This window comes from Myotis davidii, unplaced genomic scaffold (assembly GCF_000327345.1).
Source record: "Myotis davidii unplaced genomic scaffold, ASM32734v1 scaffold72, whole genome shotgun sequence".
In the NCBI taxonomy this organism is placed as follows: domain Eukaryota; kingdom Metazoa; phylum Chordata; class Mammalia; order Chiroptera; family Vespertilionidae; genus Myotis; species Myotis davidii.
This window is the reverse complement of record NW_006284618.1, coordinates 2,493,747-2,520,632: the sequence shown is the minus strand read 5'-3', so window position 1 is coordinate 2,520,632 and position 26,886 is coordinate 2,493,747. Positions and strand designations below refer to the sequence as shown.

Here is a 26,886-nt window from a genome sequence, read left to right as displayed (position 1 = left end):
CCCCCCCCCCCCCCCCCCCCCCAGAAAACGCAATAGGCCCGCCCTCCAACGCCCCCGGGGCCACCCCGAACGCCCCTGGGAGTGGGGACACAGGAGCCGTCTGAGAAACACCCCTCCTCCCAGTGGGGAGGGTCTCCAGGGCTTAGGTTATGGGAGGGTCGCTAAGGTTTGCATATCGAACCTCAGTTTAGGGCTCAGTGACAAGCACGAGTTTGTATCCAGTTCAATTTTAGGACTATCTTCCATCCAGCTATAGTTATATCAAATTTATTCGATTCGGAATGCATGAAATCTAAGAAAATGTCTAAGATGGCAGAATGATTCCTTTGAAACAAATAATTTGCCACTTAAACTTTTTCTTTTTAACAAAATGTGATTCATCTTAGGGACTTTTTCATGCGCCGGCAGAGTTGTCAGAGCAAATCAGAACTCGGGAGGAGGCTCATGCGCTCGGGAAACATCCCCCATGTGACCTGGTTTCGTTTGCCAATGAGGTTCCCTCAGTTGACCAGATGAGGCCCTTCCCCAGCAAGGCTGGGGACCCCCAAGCTGTGGGGGCAGCTGGGGGCCGCGGGGGGCTGCAGGGCAGAGATCTGAGGGGCGTGCACTGTGAGCTCTGGGCCTGATTCCCGCGGGTTAGTCCTCTGCTCAGAGTGGCAGAGCCCCCATCACAGCAGGACGGCCCCCGCGGACGGGCCCAGGCGGCGGCGGTCATTACCAGGCCGGTGGTGGTCAGGTCGCTCACGCTCTGCAGGTAGTCGGCCAGCAGCTTCTCCATGGAGTCCTGCCGCAGCTCGCGCTCCAGGGGCTCCTCCCAGATCAGCTGAAACATGTCCAGGTACACTTCCACCAGGTTCAGCCTGAGGTGCGCCAGCTTCCTCGCCAGCGGCGTGTTGACGTTCTGTAACTGACACGTTCGGGGACAGGTCAGACCCCGGAGCCTGGCGAGGCTCCGCGTCCGTTTGCTGCTTTGACGAGGCATCGCCGACGTGTTGCTATGTTTTCACGGACGAAGACACCCAAAGAGCCCTCACCACAATGAAAAAAGGGGACGTCCCCCTCACACCCCACATCCCCTCCCTCCCACCACCCCACTCTCCCTGAACCCCAGCTGCATCCCCGGGGCCCCAGGCAGCCTCCCCTGGGTCAGCTCCCCCCGGTGGCCACAGGGAGCATGGGCAGTGCAGGCTGCCTCTTCTCCGGGTGACCACAGGGTAAGACCAGTTGTGGCCCCGGGTCCGGGACACACACTCACGTCTTGAAGGGCCAGGAGGCTCTGGACACTGTGCAACAGCTCCTCCTCCTCGGCCACGGCGCTCTGCGCCACGTCGTAGGCCTCCAGGTAGTACGCGGTCCTCTGGTCCTCGTCCCGCTCCATTTGGGCGCACAGCCTTCCCAGGACACAGGCAGGCGGCAGAGGCCGAACGTGCAGTGTGACTGTGACTGTACTCTGCCTGTATTCGTGCCTCGCATGCCATGAGGCGATGTTATACACGCACAGATATTATCAACAGATCTGAACACGACAGAGTGCAATCACCTCCCTAGAGGGGCATGGGCACCGGGCGCTCCGCACCAGGCCCAGAGGGCCCCGCAGCGTCGGCTGCCTGTCCCCTGCTGTCCCCAGGCTGCGTCTGCATGTCTGAATTCCCACGACGACCATCTACATCTGTCCCCGTGAGGTGACTGACATTCTGTACACGTCCAGGTCCTTTCCCTCCTCAAAGCTGTTTTAACACCTGACGTGCGTGTTATGGAGCGTGTGGGTCCCAGGGCGGGGGGAGGGGCGTTTCCCGAGGCCGTGCTCATCTCTCTGCGGGGTTGTGCGCGGGCACATGCAGGCAGGCGGGCAATGTGTACACATGTATGACGCATGTCTGCACGTGGAGGTGTGGCTGGAGGATGTGTGTGGGTGTGTGACCGCATGTGGGCCCTGGGGGCGGGCTGCTGCCTGTGGTGTGGGTGGTGGGGAGGACTGTGTCTGGGGTGGGGGTGATGGGCAGTGAGGCGTGTCTGTGTGTTTGCAGAGACTGAGCAGGGGGGACACCCGGGGGCAGGACAGGAGCGAGGACACCCGTGACGAGCTTTCCTTGGGCACCCCAAGTGGCTGCACACCCCCAGTGTGGGCATCCCCACGGGAGAGGCAGGGGGCCACTGGGCCGGGGCCAGGAGGAAGCCCTATGGGGCCAACAGGGGCTGGTGACAGGGAGGAAAGCTAGTGGGGGGGGTGCAGGAGCCTCCGGGGACAGCTTCCCCCGCCAGCGGGACTGGCGGCCAGCGCTCACCTCTTTATCTTCCCCCGCTCCAGCTTGATGTCCACACAGTTCTCTTTGTAGCCACAGTTGACAAACTTTTCCTCAATTTCCAACAATTGATCATACAGCTCGCTCAGCAAAAACGGGAATTCAGATGATTCGCTGCCAACCGACTCCTGGGCGACTTGGATCCGGAGGTTCAAGCTCCTGTGGGGGCGGGAGGGACACTCCACTTTCGGTCCCGCTAACATGTGGCCGACGTGACACTGGCCGAGGGGACACGGCCAACGGGTCTGGGATGCAGCGGCCGTCCCCGTGGAGCCACCAGGGCCTCCACCTTTCACCCCCGACGCCGGAAGGAGCAGGAGCAGAAGGGGCAGAAGCCGCACTCTTCAGTCACAAGACAGCGCAGCTAGAGGGCCCCCGCCCCCAGGTGTCCGTCGGGAAAGTCAGAGCTCTGCTGGCGTGCGGTGCGTGCCCAGGCGGGAGGCAGGCGGCGTGTGGACTAAGTGGGGGACGCGGGGTGGGAACGAGGAGCGCCCCAGCAGCCTCTCGCCAACACAGAACGAGAACTGGACAAAGAACAGGCAGAACGTAGGGGAATCCAAAATGAGACAAAATCCCTGTTGCTTTGGCCAATGGCACAAAAGCGGCTTCTTCGAAACAGTCAGATGCACGGGATTCTGAGATTCTGAGGCCGAGGAGGAGGCGGACAGACCCCAGGGGCGGCCGGGGTAGAGGGTATAAGAGAGGCTGTGAGCATCTCCACCACCAGGCCACCAGGAGAAGGGCTCAAACACCAGCCGAGAGTCTGAGAGACGAACAGTGCGGGGGAGAGAGCGCTGCTGTTCAAAGCTCTGTCCCCAGAGCAGAGCCCAGGCGGGTGGGGAAAGCCGGGCGCTGTCTCCGGGGACGGACAGGGGCTCTGAACACCAGCCAGAGCAGAGGAGGGGAGGCGGCTGCGCCCCAACCCAGCACAGCCCTGCCATGGATGGAGGAGCACCCCCACCCCACCCCCATCCTACCCCCCAGCTGGTGGTGCCCAGCCCTCCACCCATGAGAGGCCCCAGGAAGCCCACGTGTGCTCGGAGGCAAGGAGGGCCGTTCCCCGAGAAGTCAGGAACGTGACGAGGCCACCTGCGTCTTTGGAAGGAAATACACGCTGCTCCGAGGGGCCCACAGCCCGAGTGGCCGTGAAGGAAGACGCATGGTTCCTCAGAGGTGTGAGGGGTGCCCAGCTGCTGGTGGTGGGGGGGCGTGACTGCTTGGCCCCCGGTGCGAGTCCCTGACCTCCACCTGGCCGTGAGCACGCTTCCCACAGGCGCTACCTGGCCTCCAGGTCTGTGGTCATGAATTCCAGGACAGGCGCGCGGTTGGGTCGTTGTCTCTTGAGCACCTTGAAGACCTCGATGAGCCTCTGGAACAGCTGGCAGACCTGGGGTGGGGGCGGGAGGAGGCGGGGCGCACACGGGCGTCAGCGGGGCTCCAGCCCCTGGCCCTCCCTGCTGAGCACGGCGCTGGCCTCTCCTCACCATCACTTCTTTTCCTTCCTTTTCCGTGGACAAGAGCGTGTCTGCCAGAGTCAGCGTGGACTGGTACCAGAACTCCTCGCCTCCGCCCAGGCGCTGTGCAAGCTCAATCATCTTCCTGGCTTGGCTGTAGTTTTTCTCCTTGTTGGCCAACTGGGCCAGCAGCTGCAGGCATCTGGCTTCTGCACAAGGATCCTTAAGCTCCTGAGACAAGACAAACATATATGGAGACAGGATGGGGGAGTGAGCAAGAGAGAGACAGAGATGATAGAGAGACAGAGACAGACAGAGAAAAGAGATAGAGAGACAGAGACAGACAGAGAGACAGAGGTGAACGACAGAAAGGGGGACAGACAGGAGGGCAGTGGCTCCGGGCAGCAGGCCTTGCCACACCTGCGTCCCGCACTGGGCGCTGCTCCAGCCCTAAGGCACCTATACACTTGCCCCAGCACAGGGTGGGCTTGAGCCTGTTGTGCTAAAACCCACCTGCAGGACTTTGGACCATGCTCAGAGCCCTGGGAAGCCCCCCTTTGGCAGCGGCTCCAGCACCCTCCAGCCCTCCTGGGCACAGCTGAAGGGCTCCCCCGAGGCCTCGGCCCCCGGCTGGGAGTCTCTATCCTGATGCTGGCCCAGGGCTGCCTCTGTCTTCCGAGCACCGCACATGTAAGGGGGTGAAGGGAGGGAGGGTGGGGCGGGGTCTCGCTGGCCTCTGGACTGAGCCCAGGCTTTGAGGCAGGAAGGAGCCCGGTGGCTGGGTCTGGAGAGAGCAGCCAGCAGGCAGTTCAGAGGCTGACAAAGGGAAGCGTGATGGGCTCAAACCTCTCATCCCAAGAGCCACAGCCCCCGAGGGGCCAGCGCAGGCTGGGGTGCAACTGTGGTGGGACAGGGCTGGAGTGGGGAGAGCGGAGGTGGGCACAGAGAGGAGGTGGGTGTGGAGGCTGGGTTCCACTCCGTCCTGGATTCCCCCCAGGGCATCCCCTCGTGGGAGACACAGCCCAGGAGGAAAGCAAGGGCCCAGCTGGAGAACGAGACCCCAGAGAGGCCACAGACACCCGCACTGGGACAGGTGTGTGCAGGTCTCAGGCTGACCTCCAAGTGAGAACGAGTTCATGGGGGGGTAAGGGGGGGCGACTGGCCCGTCTGCCCTGGAGGAAGGACAGAATGGGACCCTCCAGGTCCTCACCCTCACCCCACACGCACCACTGAGATGCCCAAAAGGACAGAACGGGGCCCTGCAATGCAAGGAAGGACCCAGGGCAGCGTGGGAGCAGGCCCTGCCGGAAACCGGGCCAGGGTGCGGGACGACCAGGAAAGTAGACAAGGGCATGAAAGGGACTTTCCACAGAGAAGCACACGCATGTTCTAGACCTGGAAGACCCCAAACTTGCTTCCAGACAGCCAGGCGCTGCCCCAGCGGTGGGTGCGGGCGGCCCTACCTGGAAGGCCTGCTGCGCCTCGGACAGGAGCAGCCGCGCGGGCTGGTACGAATCCATGTCAAGCAGAACTTCCGCTTTGAGGGTCCACAGGAGGGGAAAGGACGTGCCTTCCAGGCCTCGCCCCGTCTCTCCGTTCATCTTCAGAATCTGTAACACACCGAGACCGCTCTGCCTCTGATGTCCAGGTCTGTGCCCGTCGCCCGAAGCCCAGCTTTCCTCCTGGGCACCTGTCTCTCCTCACCCAACCAAGCCGCCCCCAGCTGCCTGAGCCGGGTCCTGGGCCGGCCCTCCTCCCGTCCGTGCTCCATGCTCCGGGCCCCCTCTCCTGGCCCAGGCAGCACCCTGACCAGCGTGGGGCAGGTCACTGAGCTCCAGCAATCCAGCATGACCACAAGGGGCCCTCCGCCTCCTGGTGCAGGTCCCACACAGCCCGCCCCTGGCAGAAGCCTGCACACCCCAGGTCCTATCTGGCGTCTTCCCACCAAGTCTCCACTGTGGTGGCTGTGAGTGCTTTCCTAATGGGCCAGCCCACGGGAGGGGAGCCCACGGAGCAGAGGGAGTGCGGGAAGTGGTCAGACCCACAGACGCTCTCTGGCTGCAAGGGCCCCGCCCTTCCCAGGCCCGTGCTCTGCACCCCTCAGTGCCACCCAGGCTGTCTTCTCTGAATCGCTGCTCAGGCCCTAGTGGGCCCTTTCTAGGTTGGTCTGTAGTCTCGTCTTCCGCGGGGACCAGCAGGGCCATGGAGGGGACACACACCATCCGTCCCTGGAGTTCCCAGGGCACCGCCGCACAGGGCTTCTGCCGCAGCGCAGTGGAGACAGGCACCGGGTCGGCTGCAGCCCTGTCGCCCCGAGGGCCCCTCGCTGGGCAGGGCAGAGCCCGGCTACCTGGTCCTTCGCCACAAGCGGCCGTATCTCCCCTGGTGGCACGGCAGGCAGCGGCTCGGTCAGCGTCAGCAGGCTTTCTTCCAACAACGGCTCCCTGGTCTTCTCCTTCCTCAGGGCAATCTCCTTTCTGCAGCTAACGTGAGTGAAATGGGCAACATGCTGAAGAACGTTGTTTCACCAGCAACCAAAGATTTTTAAAATCCCCACGATCGGGCAGCACCACACAGGATTCCAAACCCATGCTTCTTGCCCACTGTCTCTCCCACTCCAGGCTCATGCATCCAGCGGTGCATCTGCCTCCTGCCCTGGATGCCAGACAGAGCTCCACCCACCGAGATGGGCCAGGCTAATGTCGGCCCCCTCCCCCGCATGCCCTCCGCACGCCCGCTGCCCTCGCCTTCGCCACTGCACCCAGACCCATGAACGTTCTGGGTCCCTGTCTCCTCTCCCCTCACGCCGATGCAGCCTGGGAGATGCCTGTGCACAGGAGGGGCAGTAAGAAGCTGCACCCCAGCAGAGCGCCCCAGACCCTGATCCCCGGAGCTCTGTACCCCTGGGTCCTCCCAACACCCACTGGGCTGGGCGGTGGGGGCCGGAGCGTGGAGGGATGCAGGGCGCTGCGGCCATGGGCTCCTTCCTCCTCGCGAAGGGGTCCCGCTGAGCTGGGCGGCAGGACGCAGCTGGGCCCCGGCTGCACGCACCTGGACTGCTCCGAGTCCCCGATGTAGACCTGCCCCACCGTGTCCTCGTGCAGGGCAGCTGCCTCTCTCAGCTTCAGGTCGGAGCAGACCAGGGCGAGCCTGGGGAGGGGACACAGCAGGCCTGTCGGGCTGCACTGCGCTCCGTGCACTCGAGAAAGAAACGCACAATTCGATGGTATTTTCAATAATTTTTCAAGCTAAACAACATTACCAGGGAAAAGGGAGAGGTGGCTCTATCCAATTCCAGTTAGAGAAAAACTGACACCTTCGTTCGTATCTTTGACTAAATGCAGGTCCCCAATCTTGGGGCCACCTTGTCTGGGGTGCAGACCAGGCACACGGCGGCGCCCTGACCACCCATCACTGCCATGCGCTGCTTTAGTTCTTATGAAAAACAACTGAAAACACTGCCATGGAAGCACAGTGGACCCGCAATATCACAGCAGTTTCAGGGACGACATGGGGGTTTGACACTGATGTTCCTTAACGATGTGATCCCCGCCCTAAGCCACAACCAACCATCTGTCACTGTGCAAAGTGGCTGTTTATTTTTACTTTTGCCAATCCTCACCTGGGGATATTTTTTTCCACTGATTTCTAGAGAGTAGGAGGGAGGGAGGAGGGGGAGAGACGGAGGAGGGGGGGGGGAGAGAAACATTGATGTGAGAGAGACATCGTTTGGTTGCCTCCCACACACGGCCTGACCAGGGCCTGGGATTGAACCTGCAACCCATGTATGTGCCCCTGACCAGGAATCGAACCCAAGACCCCTTGGTGGGAGGACTGATGCTCTAACCACTGAGCACACCAGCCAGGGCAGTTGCTGTTTATTTTGAAAGGATTTGAAGCCCCCAGAGAAGTCACACAAACCCTACAAAGATCTCCCTTGCCCAAACCGCTTTGGCTCAGTGGATAGAGCATCAGCCTGCAGACTCAAGGGTCCCAGGTTCGATTCCAGCTAAGAGCATGTACCTTGGTTGCGGGCACATCCCCAGTAGGAGGTGTGCAGGAGGCAGCTGATCAATGTTTCTCTCTCATCGATGTTTCTGACTCTCTGTTCCTCTCCCTTCCTCTCTGTAAAAAATTAATAAAATATATTTTAACAACAACAAAAAAATCATCTCCCTGGAAGGGAACAGGGATACCGACCGGAGGTGGTAGAGATCTTTGAGGCTCTTGCTGTCCACCACGCAAGCTGAAATCAGGACTCCCAACTGCAGGACTGGGATTGTGAGCTCATGGAGGGACATCTTCTGCAGGGCCTTGACCAGATGGTCCAGAAAATACAAAGTGTACGTCTGCACAAACACACAACAAACGTGGACGGTCAAGGGGGAGGCAGGCTGGCCCGCTCGCCCACGGGGTCTTTCTCCAGAGAACGCTGTCCTCCTCGGTGCCATGCACCGTGCCTGGCACACAGCGGCTGTCCCACAAGTGCTTGTTCAATGAATGAACGAATGACCTCCTCCCTCCTTCCCTCCTGCATGAATAGCTCCCATTTTGTCGTGTGCAATTACCTATACTTACCACATGCAAGTACAGTTAAGGATCCTCACAAGAAACAATCCATTTATGAATTTATTCAAATTAATGTTTTTGTTTCATTTATTTTTCCACTAAAACTACCAATCCATTAAAAGCAAAATTTTTTTTTTCTTAAAAGAATTTCTTTATGGACACACACAACTAATACTTCTAATAATGTTGCACTAGATTTAATAAAAATAATTCATCTTCAGTGAAAAATTAGAAAAGTTGGATGAACTATTTTAAAAACCTACTTAAAAGCACTGAAAGAGTGAACATCACCGAGAAAACTTACTGGGCCAGGACCTGGAAGAAGGCAGGTATTCGGGGACCCTGACATGTCGGGGTGCACTTGCCATGGGCTGTCTGCTGCTGGAAGAGGCAGCCAAGAGGCTGAATGATGTCTCTGACTTTGTTTGTGGGGTTGAGGGCCCCCAAAAGCTCAGTGCCCAGGCTGGGTCCCCACAGGGCTGCACCGCACAGCTAGGGGTGTGGAGGAGTGCAGCCCTCTGGGGGCACCACCCCAGCCCAGTGGCCTTGGGTGGTCCGAAGAGACTGATAGTTGATGACGCCCAGTGAGGCCGGTGGAGAACGAGGGGTGAGAGAGACACGGATATCTCACAGACCCCCCACACCGAGAGATCATCAAAGGGCATTAAGAACAACATGAAGCCAAAATGAAATTTTTTTATATTAAATGGAAACCTCCAAGAAAAACGCAACCCACAGAAATCATTACAAGATAGAACTCTGAGGACTTCTTAACTGTTGAGTGAATTGGATCCATCATTTTAAATCTTCCCAAATAGAAGCTCCGGGCCCAGAAGCCCACCCAGAAGTCCATCCAAACCAGTGGGGCAAGAGCCCATGGGGCGAGAGCTTGTGGGGCGAGAGTACGGCAAAGATGCCCGCGCTGCCCTCCACCTGAGCCTCCACGCGTCACAGCCAGATCCCACGGGGTTTCCGGGGAATCGGAGCAGCCGACTCAGGAGCCGGCCAGGAGACGCACGACCAAGGGCCACGCTCTCCACCGGCACACGCAGGGCACCGACTCCCACAGCGGCCTCACCTGAGGAAGCCACCCCTGAAACTACCTAAGTGTCCATCCACAGTGGGAAGGACACGAGGATTGTGGACCAGGCGGGCAATGGAGTGCTCCAAGCAGCCAACCAACCAGAGCCACAAGGGAGCCAGCCCCCAGGCCTGCCCCCACGTGACCCCCAAGACCACACACGGGGTGACTCCACTTTTTAAAGCACAAGAAACACGCAGAATCACGTGGGCTGAACAAGACCCCCAAAGTCTCCAGGTGTGTCTCTCCCCCCGCCCACCCCCGGGACCTGTGCGTGTGACTTCACGCGGCAAAAGGGCAGTGCGGGTCTGACCAGACACAGGTCCCCAGGAGGGGGATCATCCGGATGTAGTCACACAGGTCCTCACAAGGGGAGGCAGAGGCAGCACTCCCCGAGACCAGCCCCTCCACGTGCTTCTCCCCTGGGCACAGTTCACGCCGAAACCGGGCCACGCCGAGTCAGCAGCCGTGATGGCAGGAGTGCAGGCGGCAGCGTGCCCCCCAGGCTGGGCCGGCTCCTTGGTTTACCCACCGGCCTCTGGATGCTGGATATGTTCACGGTGAAGCTGCTCCTGTCCTGTCGGAAGAAGGCTACCACCTCTTCGGGGCAGAAGTAGGAAGCCCACGCCTCCACGCTGGCGGGGGGCTCTTCCACCTCTTTGCTGGAAAGCGGGGTGTGAATCTGTGAAGCGGGCGCACAGGGTTTGCTTTCCAAAGTGGAGTGGAAAGTCCAGTGGGAGTGTGGGCAGACACCCAAAACTCGATGGGACATCCGTCCCTCCCGGGAGAGCGGGGCTTAGGCTCTCTACCCCGTGCACTGTGACCGGTGCCATCACACACCCTCGTCCGCAAACGCTGGCGCCCGAGCACAGGCGAGAGCCCGGCTCTGTGGGGCAGAGCAGCCCGGACAATGACAGGCGGGTGGCAGGAGCACGGCCATGTGGACAGGCAGACGCTCAGGTGAAAGGTCCGGGGGGGGGGGGGGGCGGAGACAGCCCCCTGCGATGGGAAAGTCACTGCCCCTCCCACCCAAAACCAGGTCCCAGAGGTGCCTGGGGGTCACCTTGTAGGGCCTTTGATCTGAGACTGCTCTGGTGTGGGATAAACGCCAGGGAGAATCCAGACACATCCTCCGTACCCCATCTCCCATTACGGCCCTAGCTCCCCCAGGTGTCTGTATGAGAGAGAGATCACTGCCTCCATTTTGCAGAGTGGAAACTGAGGCACAGACACACTCATCGGGCCCACAGCCTGGGGCGCTGAGCTGTGTCTGCGGGGGGGCCCGGCCCTCGGCTATGCTGCCTGCGCCTCTGAGAAACCGTTACCTGCTTTGGGTCTTTGCTCTTCTCTCTGTCCTTGTCCTTGACCTTCTCCTTCTCTTTTTTAAACAACAGATTGGAACTAGCGGTTGCTAGGATTTTACTTTCTGAGAACGACTTTCGTGCTGTTAATAAAGAAACCTGGGGGAATGAAATAAAAATTGGCAACATTAAGATCAGACACCCGTTCCCACCTTCCTCCCGGACGCTCAGATCCGAGGGGCGGTCAGCCTGCGGGCCCGGCCGGTGAGCCGGGTGCAGGGGTGGCCACAGCGTTCCCGGGAGGGACACTCAGGGCAGCGGGGACACGGGGTGAGGGCGACCCTCAAGGAGGTGTTACAGTGCGTGAGCCTTCTGTCCATGAACCACACCAGGGCCCCCAAAGGGTCCCACAGAATCCTGGGCAGGGCGGGGCCTGGGGCAAACCTGCCCTCGGAAGCAAGGCCTGTCTGGACAGAGCTGCCCTGCTGGGGGCGCTGCCACAGGAGGTCCCCAAGAACATAAGGCCGCCCAGAGCTGCCGGGAAGGGGGCTGTACAGAGGTTGGGGGGAAGGGGTGCGCGGGTGGGGAAAAGATTTTGGAAGCCCAGCAACAGGGGTTGCTGATGGTCTGAATGGCACAGGCTTCAGCTGACTGCCCACTACCCACAGCAGCGTGGGTGACCCTGCCGGGGCCGAGGGGCGGGGGTGTTCAGAGAGGAGGGGCCGACTGGAGGATGCAGCACTGATGAGTGAAGTGGACAGGGACAGGGCTTCGGGGAGACACGCTGCACACATCTTGGTCTTTTTAAATATATATATATAACTTTATTGATTTGAGGAGAGGAAGGGAGAGGGTGAGAGAGAAACATCAATGATGAGAGAGAATCATTGATCAGCTGCCTCCTACACACCCCCCAGTGGGGATTGAGCCCGAAACCTGGGCATGTGCCCCTGACTGGAACCGAACCTGGGACCCTGACGCTCTATCCACTGAACCACACCAGCTAAGGCACATCCTGGGCTTTAGAGAATCTTTGGAAGCAGCAAAACTGAGCCCCAGCCTGGTCCCTGGAGGAGCGGCGCCCCGCCCAGCCCGGCAGCCGGGCCCACCTGCCAGATGTGCCGGAGGAAGGAGTAGGCCATGAGGCAGTAGTCCTGGTAGCCGGCGGCGCTCGGGGTGCCCAGCAGGGCCAGCAGGATGTGGGCGCGGGCCAGCGCCTCCAGCTGCCTCACGTTCTGCAGCTTCTCCAGGAAGACTGTCCCCAAGTGCTCGGGCCCCAGGCTCTCCGGGGCCTCCTGCATGAACGGGGGCTCTCCTGGAAGAGAGGGCGCCCCGACTTGGTGTCCGCAGCTGTGGCCACTTCCTCTCCGCCCTTCTCCCGGGCCCCAGGGGTCAGAGGACTGAGTCCTCTTCCAGAAGGGGCGCCCAGCCCTTGCCGGTTGGGCTCTGAGGATCGAGTGTCGGCCTGCGGACCGAAGGGTCCTGGGTTCCATTCTGGTCAGGCTGCAGGCTCCTCCCTGGCCCAGGCCCTGATCGGGGCTCGTGCAGGAGGCAACCGATGGATGGGTTTCTCTCACATCGATGTTTCTCTCTGTCTTTCCTCTCTCTTCCACTCTCTCTAAAAAATCAGTGGGAAAATATCCTCAGGTGAGAATAAAAACAAGCAAGCAAACAAACAAAAAATAGAAGGTGCGCCCACCATGCAGGGCCCAGGGTTTCTCCCCTGAAGGGGGACAGCAGGCCTGACATCTGGGGTGCCGTGGCCGTGGCCATGGCCAGGCTGCGAGGAGACACCGGTCCCAGGCCCAGGGTAGGGGGTTGCGGGCGATGGACCTTCCCCTCCGCGGGTCACCCCAGTTGGTCTGAGCTGGCCCTGACGGGGGCTCGGCGTCGAGTGGACGAGTCCACGTGCTTCTAGTGCAGACAGGGGGTCACCCTTTTCCAGGCCCCCGAATCTGCAGGCCAGGATGGAGGCCGTCTCAGTGCTGCAGCCCAGCCTAGGCCAGCATCATGCGGCCTGTCTGTGGGGGGCCGTGGGGGGGCCATTCCTCTTTTTGGTGTGAGAGCGCCCTCTTGCTGGAGCAGGGCCCAGAACAGGAGCCCAGCAGCCACGTTTCCCCCTCCGTCTGCTGGGCGTGGCCACTGTCCCTTTTGCAGGTTGCCTGTGGTGGCCCCGGGTATCCACTGCTCACCTGCCCCAGGCACTGGTCCTAAGAAGGCCCTCAGCCTTGCTGACAGCAGGGGCTCGGGACCAGCCTAGGAGGGCGGGGAGAGGGCTGTGGGGTGCAGGGGGAGAAGGGGGGGGCAGGGAAGGAGGCCCGACCTGCCAGCGCCTTTGGAAACGTGGTGCCTGCGGGCGGCCCCGCGGAGCCTGTCAGAGCACCAGCCCGACGGGCTCCTGGCACACGTCATGCTCCCCACAGAGCAGGCTCTGGTGCTTGGGGGTCACCTCTCAGTTCCCACACAGCCCAGGAGAGGCCGCTCTCCCACAGGAAGGGGGACTGGTTTCCTCCGAAATGCTGCTCCCTCCAGGACGGGTCCCCCGGGCAGGCCTATCGGCATTTCGGGGAGTTCCGCAGTCCCTGGCCTCCCCCAGATCTGCCACGAGGAGCACCCGCAGTCTGTAAGCCCCTCCCCCAAGACTGTGGCCACAGTGAGGCTGCCCAGGCTTCCCACCCACCAGCACCCCGCTCAGCAAACCCCACCTCTGACCCCAAGCCAAACCCCTCTGCGGCCTCCACGTACCTTGGGGGTGGCCTGGGGCTGGCTCCAGATCATGACCTTGCTCACCAGAGGGCCTGCTCTCTGAGCCAGAGGGGACAGCGGGAGGGACAGCGTGCCCAGGAGCCGTCCCTGGCCGCAGCGCGGGCTCAGGTGTGTCCCTGGAAGGTTTCATCCCCAGAAGGATGTCGATGGCCCAGTTCAGGTGGAAGGTCACGTCCTCGATGGGGAACTGCTGGTAATACAGCCACTCGCTGAACTCCATGATGTAGTCGACCTTGTGCCACGCGCTCTCCGGCTTCTTTGGGATTAAACAGAAAAGGGGTGGCACGCTGCACCCCGCACTCGGCACCCTGATACGCACTGAGCCACAGTCTCGGGCACCGGCAGTTTTGTTGCTTCACTTTCTAGAGGCAAATGGTTCATTCTCACCCTGTAGTCATCCCAGCGCGACTCCTCCACTGGGACTCACCTGGCCGTCCAGGCTCATCACGACCTCTCAGCCCTGGGCCACGGGTCCGTGTTCATGTGCAGCAAGTAGCGAGACTAGAGGTTGGCAAGGCCTCCGCAGGCCTCCGCTCCCTGAGGACACCCGCAGCCCAGCCCAGTGCCCCCAGACCCTGTGTGTCCCACCCAGACCAGGTTGCTGGCCATGCCGGCATCCCTCTCCTCAGCCGGTCTCCTCCGGCACGGGCTGGAATGTGCGTGTGAGGCTTTATCCGGGTGGTTCTGTGGTGAACTGGGCTTTGGAGGGCAGAGAAGGTGCCCTGTCCAGCGTGCAGGGTCCAGTCCAAGGCCTGCCCTGCCCGTGGACAAATGGCCAGTAATGGCTGCACAACGGAATGAAGGCGCCAGCCAGCAGGTGGTGCCCCAGCCTCCCACTTACCTGGCCCACCCTCACCCCCACAGTCTTCATCCCACAGCTCACAGGGGGAGGGCGGGGCTGCCCTGGGTTCTGAAGGTCGGTCAGGAAGGCAGCGGGGAAGGTGTGGAGCCGCAGGGGTTTGGGGATGCTGGGCTCATGCAGGTGAGATGGAAGGAAGAGTGGAGGGGGCAGTGGGACATTCGAGGTCAGAGTGGAGGGAAGTCGATGAGCAGAATCAGCATAGAGGCACTGACAGTGGGGACCCTGGGTAGGGAGAGGATGGGGGGGCGGGCAGGAAAGGAGGCCCCAAACACAGGAGCAGGAGGCGGGGCCCTGGGTAGGGAGGGGCGTGGCAGCCAAGGGGAGGGAAGTCCTCAGTGGGGGGGACAGCCAGATGCCCCCAGGCAGTGACAGGCACACAGGCTCCTACACCAGCAACCTGTCCCTCCACCCTGGAGAGGGCGAGGATAGACGGGGACGTCTGCTGCCCTTGACATGTGCGTGAAGAACCGCTGTCACCCCTCACCCCATCCCCCCATCACCTCCAGGACTGCTCGGGGCCACACCTGCAAGGCCTGGATTGCGTTCTGATAGCAGGTCAGCTCTCCGTAGACGTTCTTTGAGTTCAAGGCCAGGCGGTGCCACATGTGGGCCAAGTAATCTTCACTCTCGTCTTTAAACTTCTGTATTTCCATTGTAAAGTTCTGGCCAAGTTTGGCCTTCACGAGGACCATATGCTTGAAAATCAAGCTAAAGGAAAGTGAAAGAGGAATTCATTCTGGAATCGAAGGACAAAAATGTAACTATGTATATAATTCACCCAACACGGAAGTACTGGTCCATTTCCCTACTTACAAAGATAAAACAAAACGGAACCTGAGTTACTTGGGCTTTTGTGTTGTGGTTGATTTTTTAAATTTATTATTTTAATTTATTATTTCTGGGTGGACATCGTGTTGTAAATCCCTACCCTTCTCATGATGGGTTCTTCATGGAGAAAAGTCATCAGAAAAGGGAGAGTGAGGGGGTCCCTGATGGGGGGCGGGGGGTGGCGGTGCGCGGTCCGAGGCAGTATCTGCACGGCCTCGTCCAGCACCTTCAGGCCGCCCTCCCAGTCCTCATGGTCGGCGTGGCAGTGGAACAGCAGCCCGTAGAGCGCGGCCCGCAGGGACAGGTCATCATCGGCCTCTGCAGGGACAGGGCTCAGGGATGCAGAGGCCTGGGCTGGGACAGGTCTACACACACACACACACACACACACACACTGCCTCCATGGAGGCCACGGGGGGCGGGGGGGTGGATGGAGCCTCCCCTGGGCCTGAGCACAGCAGACCCCCTCCCCCCGTCCACCACCACCACCGCGCCTCTGGGCCTCTGGATGGGTTACGGGAGCTCCTCGCTCAGCTGCCAACCGGGCACATTTCCCCAGTGCTGACTTTGTCATGTTCTGCATGTTCTTTATTCTCATTACTTAAATGTTCATGTATTTGAAATGCTGCCTCTTTGACCACTTTAACGTTTAGGAAATAATCTTTCCACAAAAATCTCTTGCTTTGCGCCATTCCACTTTCTGTTTTTGCCTAGGATTTGAATTTTAACACTGCGACTCCATTTAACCCGTGTGATGTTTTTTCACGAGCCACGCAGGCTGGCTCTCCACCAGGGCTCCTGCGTGACGCTGCCCGCCGCCCCCGCGGGCTGCCACCTGCATCTCTCTCTGCAGCACCGCCAGCCAGGTAACTGCTGGGGTTTAGGCTAACTTAGTGCTTAACTACACATGGTCACGTTCTGTTGATTTTAAGTCAAGTTTGTGTCTCTAAATCGGGGGGGACCTCGGCTCTAACCCCAGCGTCACATCCTGAGCACACACGAGGACTCTTACACTAACAGGGGTGGCGAATTAGCAGATACTCGTCATTTCTTTCTTTAAATGTGGATTCTAAAATATGGTTTTCATTGTTCTAAGATCGGTATTTTTTTAGGAAATGTCTCCACATGTTTATGGGACTTGAATATGATTCATCCATCAGAATAACCCAGAGGCTAGCTGTTAAGGCAGCCTGGGTGGCCTGGATGGACCGTGTGGCCCCGGACAAGGGGGACCATCAGGCCTCGGTGCCCTGGGCACAACGGGGGCCTCACAAGGCCGTTCATGAAAAGCACTAGCAGTGCCTGTCACAGCCCAACGGCTGGCCGACGCCACCTGCGGTTCCCGGGGACTGAGGCACAGCGTCCTCCGCGACGGCGGCGACTACGCACCTGGGAGGAAGGAGCCCTGGGAGGTGCCTCCGCTCTGCAGGTCCGCGGTCGGCCACTGGTGCAGGAGCTGCACGTCCCCTTTCTCCTGAAGCAGAACCAACGAGACATACCCTTGAAAGCTGTCATTTATTCCTTCACCACTTTGTGCTTCGTCTGCCTCCGCATCGAGTGACGGAAATTGCAGCTAAATTTCTAAGACACTAAGTCACCCTTCACCCATGAGAAAGGCTGTCCAGGGCAAGGTCAGCTGCGTAGGGGACATGCAGGCCTCCCCGATCTACAGCTTCCTCAGTGACAGGGCATCCAAGTCACTCCTGTCCCTTTAAATCAGTGGGATCAAAGCACACTAGGGAAAAACAATGAGATGCAGCAAAAGCTCCAAATGTCTACACTAGTCCCTTGGACCCTAAAGAACTAGAAAAAGAGCAAACTAAACCCAAAATAGCAGCAAGGAGGAAATAATAAAGATTAGAGCAGAGATCAAGAAAATGCAGAATAGAAAGACAAAAGAAAATAAATGAAACCAAAAGTTGGCTCTTTGAAAGGTTGATAAAATTGACAAACTTTTAGCTAGACTGACATGGAAAAAAAAAGAAAAGACACAAACACTTAAAATCAGAAATGAAAGAGGAGGACATTCCTCTCAAGCCCGGAGAGACAAGACGGACTGTAACGGAGCGTCCTGTGGCCAATTGTCCGCCAGCAAATTAGACAGCCTAGGAGAAATGGAAGAACCTGAAAAGCACGCAAGTCACCTACGCTAACTCAAACAGAAATAGACAATCTCCACAAACTTCTAACAAGCAGGGATTGAATCAGCAATCAGAAACCTCCCAATGAAAAAAAGTCCCGGAACAAAAGGCTTCAGAGTGAATTCCACCAAACATTGAAATACTTGACGTCAATCCTCCTCAACTCAAAAAACTTAAAAAGGAAGAAACACTTACTAACTCATTCATTCTATGCGACTAGGATTATTATTATTTTTTAAATATATTTTATTGATTTTTTTACAGAGAGGAAGGGAGAGAGATAGAGAGTTAGAAACATCGATGAGAGAGAAACATCGATCAGCTGCCTCCTGCACATCTCCCACTGGGGATGTGCCCACAACCCAGGCACATGCCCCTGACCGGAATCGAACTCGGGACCCCTCAGTCCGCAGGCCGACGCTCTATCCACTGAGCCAAACCTGTTTCGGCAACTAGGATTATTTTGAGAGCAAATCGAGATAAAGGAATCGCAGGAAAATTACAAACCAATTCTCTTACAGATATAAATGCAAACATCCTCAACAAGGTATTCGCAAATCAAATCCAAGGGCATAAAAAAAATATTATGCGCCACAACCAAGTAGGATTTATCCCAGGAGCACAAGGCCCTTCAATATAAGAAGAACAATCAACGTGACACATCACAGTAACAGAAGGAAGGAGAAAGCCACGTGATCATCTCAACTGATGAAGAAAAGGCATTCGACAAAAGCCAATCTTTCATTACAAAATCTCAAAATCTCTCAGGGAAGGAGGAGTAGTGGGAAACCCCCTCAACACCATGAAAGGCATTGAAAACAAGCCCACGGAAAGCACTGTTCTCTGTGGTGAAAGGCTGAAACGTCCTCTCTGAGGTCAAGAACAAGACAAGGACGCCTGTGCTCACACCGCTGCTCTTCTACATTGTACTGGAAATGCTAGCCAAAGCGATTAGACAAGAAAAACAAATAAGCACATGGAAGATGCTCAATAGCATTAGTCATCAAAGAAATTAAAATCAAAACCACAATGAGATACCACCTCACACCTCCTAGAATGGCTACATTTTTTAGAATGGAAAATAACAAGTGCTGACTATGATGTGGAGACACTGGAACCCGTGAACATTGTTGGTGGGAATGGAAAACGGTGCAGCCGCTGTGGAAAACAGCCCAACAGGTCCTCCAAGGCTAAACACAGAACTACCACAGACCCCAGCAGTTCCATCCCTGGGTATAGACCCCAAGGAACCGACAAGGAACTGTATCTGTGCACCCGTGTTCACAGCAGCACTGTTCACACTGTCAGGAGATGGAAACAACCCATGTCCATCCGCAGAGGAGCAGATAAACCACACGAGGTCTGCACACCATGGAACACTGTCCAGCCACAATAAGGCTCCAACGTGCTGAACCTGGGCACACCGTGCTCACTGAGAGGGTTAGGGTGAGGGCTGGGAAAGTTCCCTCCATCAAGGTGCTAGTGATAGGGTGCAGGTGGGGGGATGTCAGTCAGGCCGAGACCTGCCCAGCCCTGGTGTGCATCTCGCCCAGCGGCCTCTGTGCTCTCCTCAGCTGATCCCAGGGTCCTGCCCCCTAGCCCCTCTCTCCTCTCCTGTGGAGCTTTCCAGGGAGGGGTCAGGGTCTCTTGGAGGGAGGGAGGGTGGCAAAGGGCAGTGGGGAAGGGAGGTCAGGACTAAGCCTTGAGCTCAGCCAGGGGCCACCGCCACTTGAGCAGCTCTGAGGGGTCTGCCTTTGCTTGGGAGCCCTGCCTGCCTTCTCTGCAGGAAGAGCCTGAGAGGCAGCCGCGGGACCCCAGCAGCCGGCCCTGGGGCACCTGGGTCTTGGTCTCCGTCTTGTTGATGATGTTGATGATCCTCTGAATGATGTGCCTGGCTTTCTTCCTGTTGGCCGCGGAGGACAGGAGCGGGAGCTGGGTGTTCCAGTAGTGCCGTGCGGCCAGCATCACCAGGGCGCTGCTCTGCGCCATGCCCCCAAACCTGAAAGGGAGGCCTGACCTAGCGAGCTGTGCGAGCTGCAGACACGCAGGCACCCACCGACAGCTCCTGGGTCCTCAGAGGGCAGGGTGAGGCCGGGTGTCCGACCTGGAGCCTGTGCCCATGTCTGCAGGACATGCCCCTGGGGGTCCCAGCTGTGAATACCCTGCCTTGACCCCCCCACCCCCACCCTTGCCACGGGGTCTGTGAGGGAGGGCCGGCCTCCGTGACAGTCCTGACTGTGTGTCATGCTCTTTATTTCAGGGCACTCGGGGCAGCTGCCCTTACCCATACACAACACGCACCCAGACCCACCACACACGCAATCCGCGCAGCCGCAGCGCAGCGTGGCGCACCTCACGCTCTCGAAGAAGGCCGTGCTAGCTGACAGGCGCAGCTGCTTCCGCCCCTTCAGGTTCTCCATGATGCTCTTGCCCTGGATGCAGGAGCTGGCGCTCAGCATTTCTGCCACCAGCTGAGCCTGGACCCTGCAGACAGAGACGCCTTAGCACACAGGGGGGCTGGGGAGGGGGGGCGGGGGTTGCAGAAAGGTGAGTGAGCCTGGGGTGCCTGGAGCAGCCTCCCCAAAGTCCCCAAACCAGAACTAACTGGCTGAGTGCAGGCTACCCAGAGAACCACCAGACAGCATCAGCTGGCGTCTTGTTTAAAATATTTTTTCAATTTTGAGTGGACGCTTATTAAAGCTGGGGACAGTGAGACAAGGACGGCCTTCGCATAGAAGCAGCAGCTGGGCAGGGCATCTCTGACTCACTGAGAAGTCAGAGAAAAGGGGCCTCGGAACAAGGTCAGGGGTTTAGCCTGGAATGAGCTGCCACTACCCATTTATCCCCTAATTGCAAGTCTCATGGGGACCTTTGAGTTTAGGAGACTCACGCCTTGGGGGAAGGAGAGGGGAGGGACAGGTGCCCCGGGAGGAAGAACAGGCCAACATCAACTGATGTCTTAAGTGACTAATGTGTGGGGTGCTGTGCACAGCAGCCGGTGAGCAGAACAAGCCCCTCGGGGAGCCCCGGTGCACACGAGGGCTCCGTTCTGGGCAGCTCCCACTCAGCGAGATATGGAGAATGTGTAATCCCACTCCCTCGACGTTTACTGGCCCAGCCAGCACGGCTGGGCCCACAGGACACCGCACACACTAAGACATCATCCCCTGTCCAGGCTGGACTGATCACATGCCTGCAACTCAGTCCAGGAGGTACCGACTTGACTCTGAGAGACATACACTGGCCCCTGGGGACACTCCCTGCCTGGGCCTGGGGCTCTGAGCAGGCAGGAGCCCAATGGGGAGCTGCTGCTCTTGGTGGGTAGAGAATTCCAGATTGACAGGGTCCTGGTTGCTCCTGTTGAGAAGTCAGCAGGCCTGACCTTGTTCCCCTGTATGAAGTGTGTCTTTTCCCCTTCCAGCTCCTCTCCCAGGCTTCCCTCCCACCTTCGGGCCTCGGCCATTTGACCACAATGAAAGCAGGTGTGGTTTTCTTGGTGTTCATCCCACTTGCAGCTCATCGAAAATGCTGGATCTCTGGATTCAATTTCAAAACATTTCTGCTGCTACATTTCCTTGATTGATTTATTAATTTTTAGAGAGAGAGGGAGACAGACAGACAGACACAGAGACATCCATGTGTTGTCCCACTTACCGATGCCTTCACTGGCTGCTTCTTGTCTGTGCCCTGACGGGGTCCCCGCAACCTTGGCGTACCGGGAGGATGCTCTAACCACCTGAGCCACCCGGCCAGGGCTCGGCTGCCACATTTCCCAGCGGATGCATCTCTGCCTCCCTCTCCTGCCTCTGTCCCCCGAGCTTCGGTTTTGTTCTTTAGGGTTCAATTTCAATAGCCTGCTGACCCTCATTTAAAGTGACATATCGCTTCTCCAGTGTTATTTCCATGATGAGTATTGTATTTTTCAGTTCTAGAATTTCCACTTAGTTCTTTATTATCGTTTTTATTTCTTTGTTGAAATTCTCCACCTGTACATTAATTTGTCCCTTAAGCATCCTTTCTTTTATTTAGAGTAGCTGTTTTAAGTGCCTTGTGTTGTGTCAGGGTCTGTTGATTTTTTTTTTTTCTGTTCTAATGACTGTTTTTCTCCTGGTACGGATCAACTCCAATCCTGGCTCTGCCACTCACCAGCGGGGTGACTTAGCCTCTGCCTCAGTATCCCTATCTGCAGTGTGGGAACAGCCGTTGCGAGGAGTAAATGAGGTGACGCATGCAGAGCCCTTGGGGGGGTCCCTGTTTGTGCCCTCAGCATGCCCGAGGCACTGGCCACATGGGTCAGTGATTTCGACTTTCAGGAAACAGATTCAGGAAGTGAGCTGAACAGAAGAACCTCGAGGGAAACCGTGTTTACTGGAGAAATATTTATATTAGCAACAAAGATTTTTAAAAGCCTCACCTCTGGAAATAGAGGAAAGATTCAGTACAACCTTCATCTACTGATCAGCTGAATGGGCCCTGTGAGCCAGGAGCAAACTGTCATGAAGATGATGCGCCCTGTGGCCACCTGGGCAGCGGTGGCCTCTGGGCTGAGAGGAGGGGGGAGAGGGCATTTCCCTTTCACTGAAATTGCCCTTTCATTACTTTCTAACGCACTTAGGGTGCCTTGCTGCCTATTCAAAACCCTGGTAAACCAAGCCCGTGTCTGTTGGGAAGAGCAGGGGCATCTGTGAGCCCCTTCCCACCTCTGTGCCTGCCATGCTGGCAGCTGGTGAGGCTGGAGTGGCCTCAGAGCCCTTCTGAGCACAGCTCTCCCGGGGCCTAGCGGCAGTGCTGTCCTGGCCAAGTGGGACCGGGACGGAGGCTGCACGGGCACCTGGCCGGGGCCGCTGGGGATGCCCAGAGGTGGGCGGGGCCTGGCGAGTGGAGGTACCTCTCCGTAGCCTCTACACAAGTTATCCCTGGTCCCCACGAGTGCCCCTACACACCGAGGTGTGGTTACGAGAATTCTTCGTGTTCCTCCTGATGGCGGGGGGGGGGGCGGCAGGGAGACGCCAAACCATGGGGTCACCAGGAGTCGGGCACCAGGGGGGCTACTCACGGATTTAACATCCTCAGGTACTTGATGCCCATCTGGATGGCCTTCTGCGAGCACACCATGGTGACCTCATGGTCGTGGGCTGTGTAGGCAAAGTGGCTCAGGCGGGCCAGCGTCTGCAGCTGGACCAGGGGGTCCGTCCAGTTGCACTCGGAGACCATCTTCAGCAGCTGCGCGGAGGGTGGGGGGGGGTGCGTTCAGCGTGGGGCGACCCTCCGCCCACCATGGTGGGTGCTGTCCGCTGGGGGCCACTTCATTGGCTGAAACCTTGCACCTCACTGGGGATCACGGGGCGATGTTATCCCAGAGACCCGATGGGTAACGGACCATCCCAGGGCACACGCACCGAGGCTGAGTTACCGCATTGCTATCGCAAACTTAGGCCCAGGCTCGGGCTCAGGGTCGCCCGTTGGGGGGCAGAGGCCCCGGTGTCCACGCTGCCTCAGTATCCCCAGGAACACCCTGCTCTACATGGAACCACAGAGGAAGCTCAGAGGGAAGCTGCCGAGTGAAACTAAACTCAGGTGCCCTGAGGGGGACAACAGGGCTGGTGAGAAGGCGGTCACTCAGGCAGGCTAGGTCCCAATGCCGGCCACACTCGGCAAGGCCCTCTGACCCCGGCTCTGCCTCTGAGCGGCAGGATTTGAACAAGTGGCCTCGGGTTGGATTCTGTCTGGTGTGCCAACAGCGCATCCGGTGGTGACTACCTGGGCCTCAGGGGGCACAGTGACCCCTGCGGGGAGGGGGTGACACCTGGGGAAGGTGATGCCTGAGGAAGGAGATGACACCTACGTTAGCCAAGGAGGGCACGGTGAAGTCCATGAGGCCCAGCCCGTTGCAGGAATACATCTCCAGGGCGACAAGGATTCTGGTCATGGCGCTGATGTCCTCGTTAGTGCCCTGGGGAAGAAAGCACAGAGCCTCCATGAGCCCAGGGGACCCAGGAAGGGTCTGGCACACTTGGGACTTCAACCCTGTGAAAGACCAGCTCCGTGGCAGTAATCGGAGCTATTTGTATAAAAGTTTCTCTCCCAGTGACCTTCCCACACCATCAGGAGGCAGGAAGTGACGCAGAGTGGTCAGCGAAGGGGCTGACCAGCTGCAGGTGGAGGGCAGGCCACCAGTAGAGCGGGAATGGCCTTCCTTCCGTCCCCTCTGATCGGCCCTCGATCCTGGCCCGCTCAGGTGCCCACGCTCACTGCCTCTCCGGTCTCCCTTTCAACCTGTCCCAGCGCCCTCTGGCTCCAGCCAGTGCCCCTGGGAGGCTCCCTCAACGGTCACACACCCATCTCATCTCCGGGTCCCCACTTGCTCTCCCAGCCCCCACTCTCACAGCCTTGTGTTCACAGCTTAGGGTCCCGATATCCTGCCAAAGCAGGCCCCTGCTGGCCTGAATGCACCTCCAAATAAGGCCACAGGGAGCACCACTGAGGGTGGGGAGCACCCCCAGAGGCCCAGCGGCTCGGTGGGCATTTGGAAGAGTGACCAGAGGGCTGGAGGAAGGGGAGACACCATGGCCTGGGCAGGTGGAGGGGCCGGGGCAGTGACTTCAGTGGGAACAGCCCTCCGTGGAGGGGAGCACCGTGTACAGAAGGGCACGGCCCGCTGTGCGCTGCCCTCCAGGCTGGCGAGGCCCCAGGGGAGGGAGATGGGGGCGAGGCAGCGCCCGCAGCCCACCTGCTCCTCCGTGCCCAGCCTCGTCCCGATCTGCTGCTGCAGCAGCTGCTTGGCCTTCACCCAGGTGGCGATGAGCTGCTGCCGGGCTTCGATGGGCACGACCTCCTCGGGCACCGTCCCGTTGGTCAGGGTTAGGGCAAACTCGCAGACCTGAAATGAAGGTGTCCTTGTTCATACCGCCAGGACTCTAAAGAGAGAGACCTGAGCCGAGACCCAAATCATTAACCATACGTGGCCCTGGCCCTTGGTGCAGACCGCAGCCGAGGCCTGAACACCTGCCAAACCCGGGCCCATCCTGGAGCGGCCGGGAGCTGAGGTCTCGGCGTGCAGCTCGCCCTCCCTCGCCCTCACCCCCTGGCACGCGGCACGGCGGCTCCTCGTGCCTTTCTCTCCGAGGGCACCCGTCGAGTGCCCACCTCCTCACCACTCGGGCAGCTCCAGGTCCTGCACTTCCCTGAAACTCACTAAGGAACTTGCTTCCCTCCCTGTTTGCTAAGATCCTTCTGGACTAGAAACGGGTGATGGATTTGCCAATGCTTTTCCACATCCATCACGACCACCATGTTTCCTCCACCTCATGCACGTTTATCGGGAGGTGACTTTCATGGGACCAGCGCTCCCACTTGCTCGCAGCCTCTGACTGCGCACGTGGTCTGCGGGTGTGGCCCCGGCTGCTCACTCTCCTGGCTTCGCACGCCCTTTGTCCTCTGCGCCTGAGAAGCCAGCACAGCACGACCTGGGCCTGAGGGACGTCGCTCCCTGTTTTTAGGGAAAAGCCTGTTCCTGTCCTCGCTCAGCACCCCTTTCCCGGCAGACGGACAGGCTGACAGTTTCACCCCCACTGCTCCCTGTCCTCACCCCGGGACCGGCCGCCCCGCGACCCCTGCCTCTGTACCTCCACCGCCGTTCTGATTTCAGAGATGGCTCCCGGCTCCAGTGGTGTGTGTGATGTGTTTGGTCGAATGACTTTTCTAGATTTTTCTGGCACCTGGGTTGGGATCCAGCTGATAATTAGGCCTCGGGCCAAAGCGTTGCAGAGCATCGCCAACGTGAGGGAGTCGCTGGAACGCAAGGTGTCAGCGGGTGAAGCTCAGACTCGAGGCGCGAGTCCCCGGAGTCCACGACAGCCGTGCTCACGGGGTCCCCGTCTCCTGGGATTAAGCGGAAAGGTGGCCCCCACCAGGCAGCACCTGCTCCAGGAGCCGTTCTTGGGCCTCGAGGGAGGCAGCTGGCTGTGGTAGCCTGCTCTGGGGACGCGCTGTCCCCTGACACAGGTACCTTCACAGTGGAAGGCGACTCTGGCCATGTGGGCTGGACAGAAAGGCCCCGGGTAGCGGTCAGAGGATTTCCATCCGTCACCAGGGCAAATGGGCTTGTACCGAACCTCCGTGTTTCTCACCAGAAACGAGGTGGCACTAAAGCGTTTAAAATGGTCACAGGTGATCTCCATGTGCTAAGACCTGGGGACTAAGATCCTCGTCTCCAACAGAAACACGCAGCACAGCGGCCACGGGGAGCCCCAGGCTCGAGGCCCCGCAGCCTACAGCCCCACAGGCGCGATGTCAGAGGCCGAGCCGACCTCACACCCACAGGCGAAGGGAGGCCGCTGGGCACCTCCTCATTTCATGGCCCATTTTCTTTATTATTCATCACTTTAAAAAAACATCACATTGTATGTTGCCGCATTCTGACTCGTTCATTCTTGAATTCCTACTTTAGCATCAGAGACAGGCTGGGCCCCCGGCCGGGCCCTAGGCGGGCGTGCAGGCTCCGGGAGCCTCCTGGATCCCCACACTCTGCCCCGCAGCTCAGAGAGGGTGAGTGTTTGGCTCAGGGCTGCACGGCGAGTAAATGGGGACCCTGGGATTGCTGGAGCAGCCCTCCCTGGGGAAGCACTAAAGAAGGGGACACCCGCCTGACCCCAAAGCTCCAGGGCCAGGACCCACCCGTTGTGGCCGACGGCCTTGACGATGGTCAGGAGGTGGTACAAGGCGTCCACCAGCTCCTTCTGCCGCCCGGCCATGATGAGATGGTGGTTGTGGTTCAGGACGTACACCATCGCGTTCTGCACGATCCAGGCCTCCTGGATCTCCTGTCCAATCTCCGCGGACCGCAGCCAGCTGTTCATGGCGTACTGCGACAGGCTCTCGATCCAGCTCCTGCAGGATGCACACGCCACGCTTGCCTCTGAAGCAAGACCTTCCCCCACGGGCAGCACAGACCCAGCGTGACGTCTGCACAGGGCCCTGCCCCGGCTGTGGAGCGGGGTCAGAGAGGTGCCCCTGCTGGGGGTGCCTGCCATGCTCTCCTAAAGGACCCTGGGCCTGCCCAGTCCCCCTCCTCCACCCGGGACATCCCTCGGGCACTCTCGCCCGGTACCTGGTCTACAAACTTCCAGTCTCCCCATCTGAGGGCAAAGTCCTGCCCCAGGGCCACCAGGCTGCCTGCCCACCTCCGTGGCCGCCCCTCACACACCGGCCCCTCTCCTCAGGGCGACCAGGTCCACTCAACACTGTGGGCGAGTGACGACTGTCCGCCTGGGACTGGGCAGGGAAACCCTTTCTGTAAAGGGCCGGCGGTATCTAGGCTTTGCCGCTCCAGGTCATCCCTCTTGTATATCTCCCTCTATGCTAGTTCACAGATTTTTAAAATGTCAAAACCACTCAGCTCCTGGGCTGTACACAACCAGGCCCTGGGTCAGATGTGGCCTGAGCCCTGGTCTGCGGACCCTCCTGCAAATGGAAACTCCTGGGCCTGGGCCTGGGCCTGGCAGCCTCGCCTGGTGCAGCTCTGAAGGCCACAGGGACAGGGGACCTTCCATCAAGTCAAACGATCCGCACAAAGTGGCGCC

General features: G+C 59.0%; 1 protein-coding gene across 1 annotated transcript in view; it reads right to left on the bottom strand.

Annotated features, from left to right (window-relative positions):
* CFAP46 (cilia and flagella associated protein 46) overlaps positions 1-26,886 on the bottom strand; it is a 52,853-nt gene that overhangs the window by 13,419 nt on the left and 12,548 nt on the right. Inside the window, exons 18-40 of the mRNA XM_015572532.1 lie at positions 25,982-26,194; positions 24,931-25,096; positions 24,036-24,185; positions 23,151-23,258; positions 22,362-22,528; positions 19,658-19,789; positions 19,142-19,304; positions 16,554-16,638; positions 15,338-15,482; positions 14,861-15,044; positions 13,574-13,730; positions 11,818-12,026; positions 10,733-10,867; positions 9,940-10,089; positions 7,958-8,106; positions 6,809-6,907; positions 6,108-6,240; positions 5,221-5,367; positions 3,788-3,988; positions 3,584-3,690; positions 2,286-2,462; positions 1,256-1,391; positions 609-907 (exon numbers count right to left, since the gene is read on the bottom strand). Of these exons, the coding sequence (XP_015428018.1) occupies positions 609-907; positions 1,256-1,391; positions 2,286-2,462; positions 3,584-3,690; positions 3,788-3,988; positions 5,221-5,367; positions 6,108-6,240; positions 6,809-6,907; positions 7,958-8,106; positions 9,940-10,089; positions 10,733-10,867; positions 11,818-12,026; positions 13,574-13,730; positions 14,861-15,044; positions 15,338-15,482; positions 16,554-16,638; positions 19,142-19,304; positions 19,658-19,789; positions 22,362-22,528; positions 23,151-23,258; positions 24,036-24,185; positions 24,931-25,096; positions 25,982-26,194 (3,612 nt within the window). The remainder of the gene's footprint in view (positions 1-608; positions 908-1,255; positions 1,392-2,285; positions 2,463-3,583; positions 3,691-3,787; positions 3,989-5,220; positions 5,368-6,107; positions 6,241-6,808; positions 6,908-7,957; positions 8,107-9,939; positions 10,090-10,732; positions 10,868-11,817; positions 12,027-13,573; positions 13,731-14,860; positions 15,045-15,337; positions 15,483-16,553; positions 16,639-19,141; positions 19,305-19,657; positions 19,790-22,361; positions 22,529-23,150; positions 23,259-24,035; positions 24,186-24,930; positions 25,097-25,981; positions 26,195-26,886) is intronic.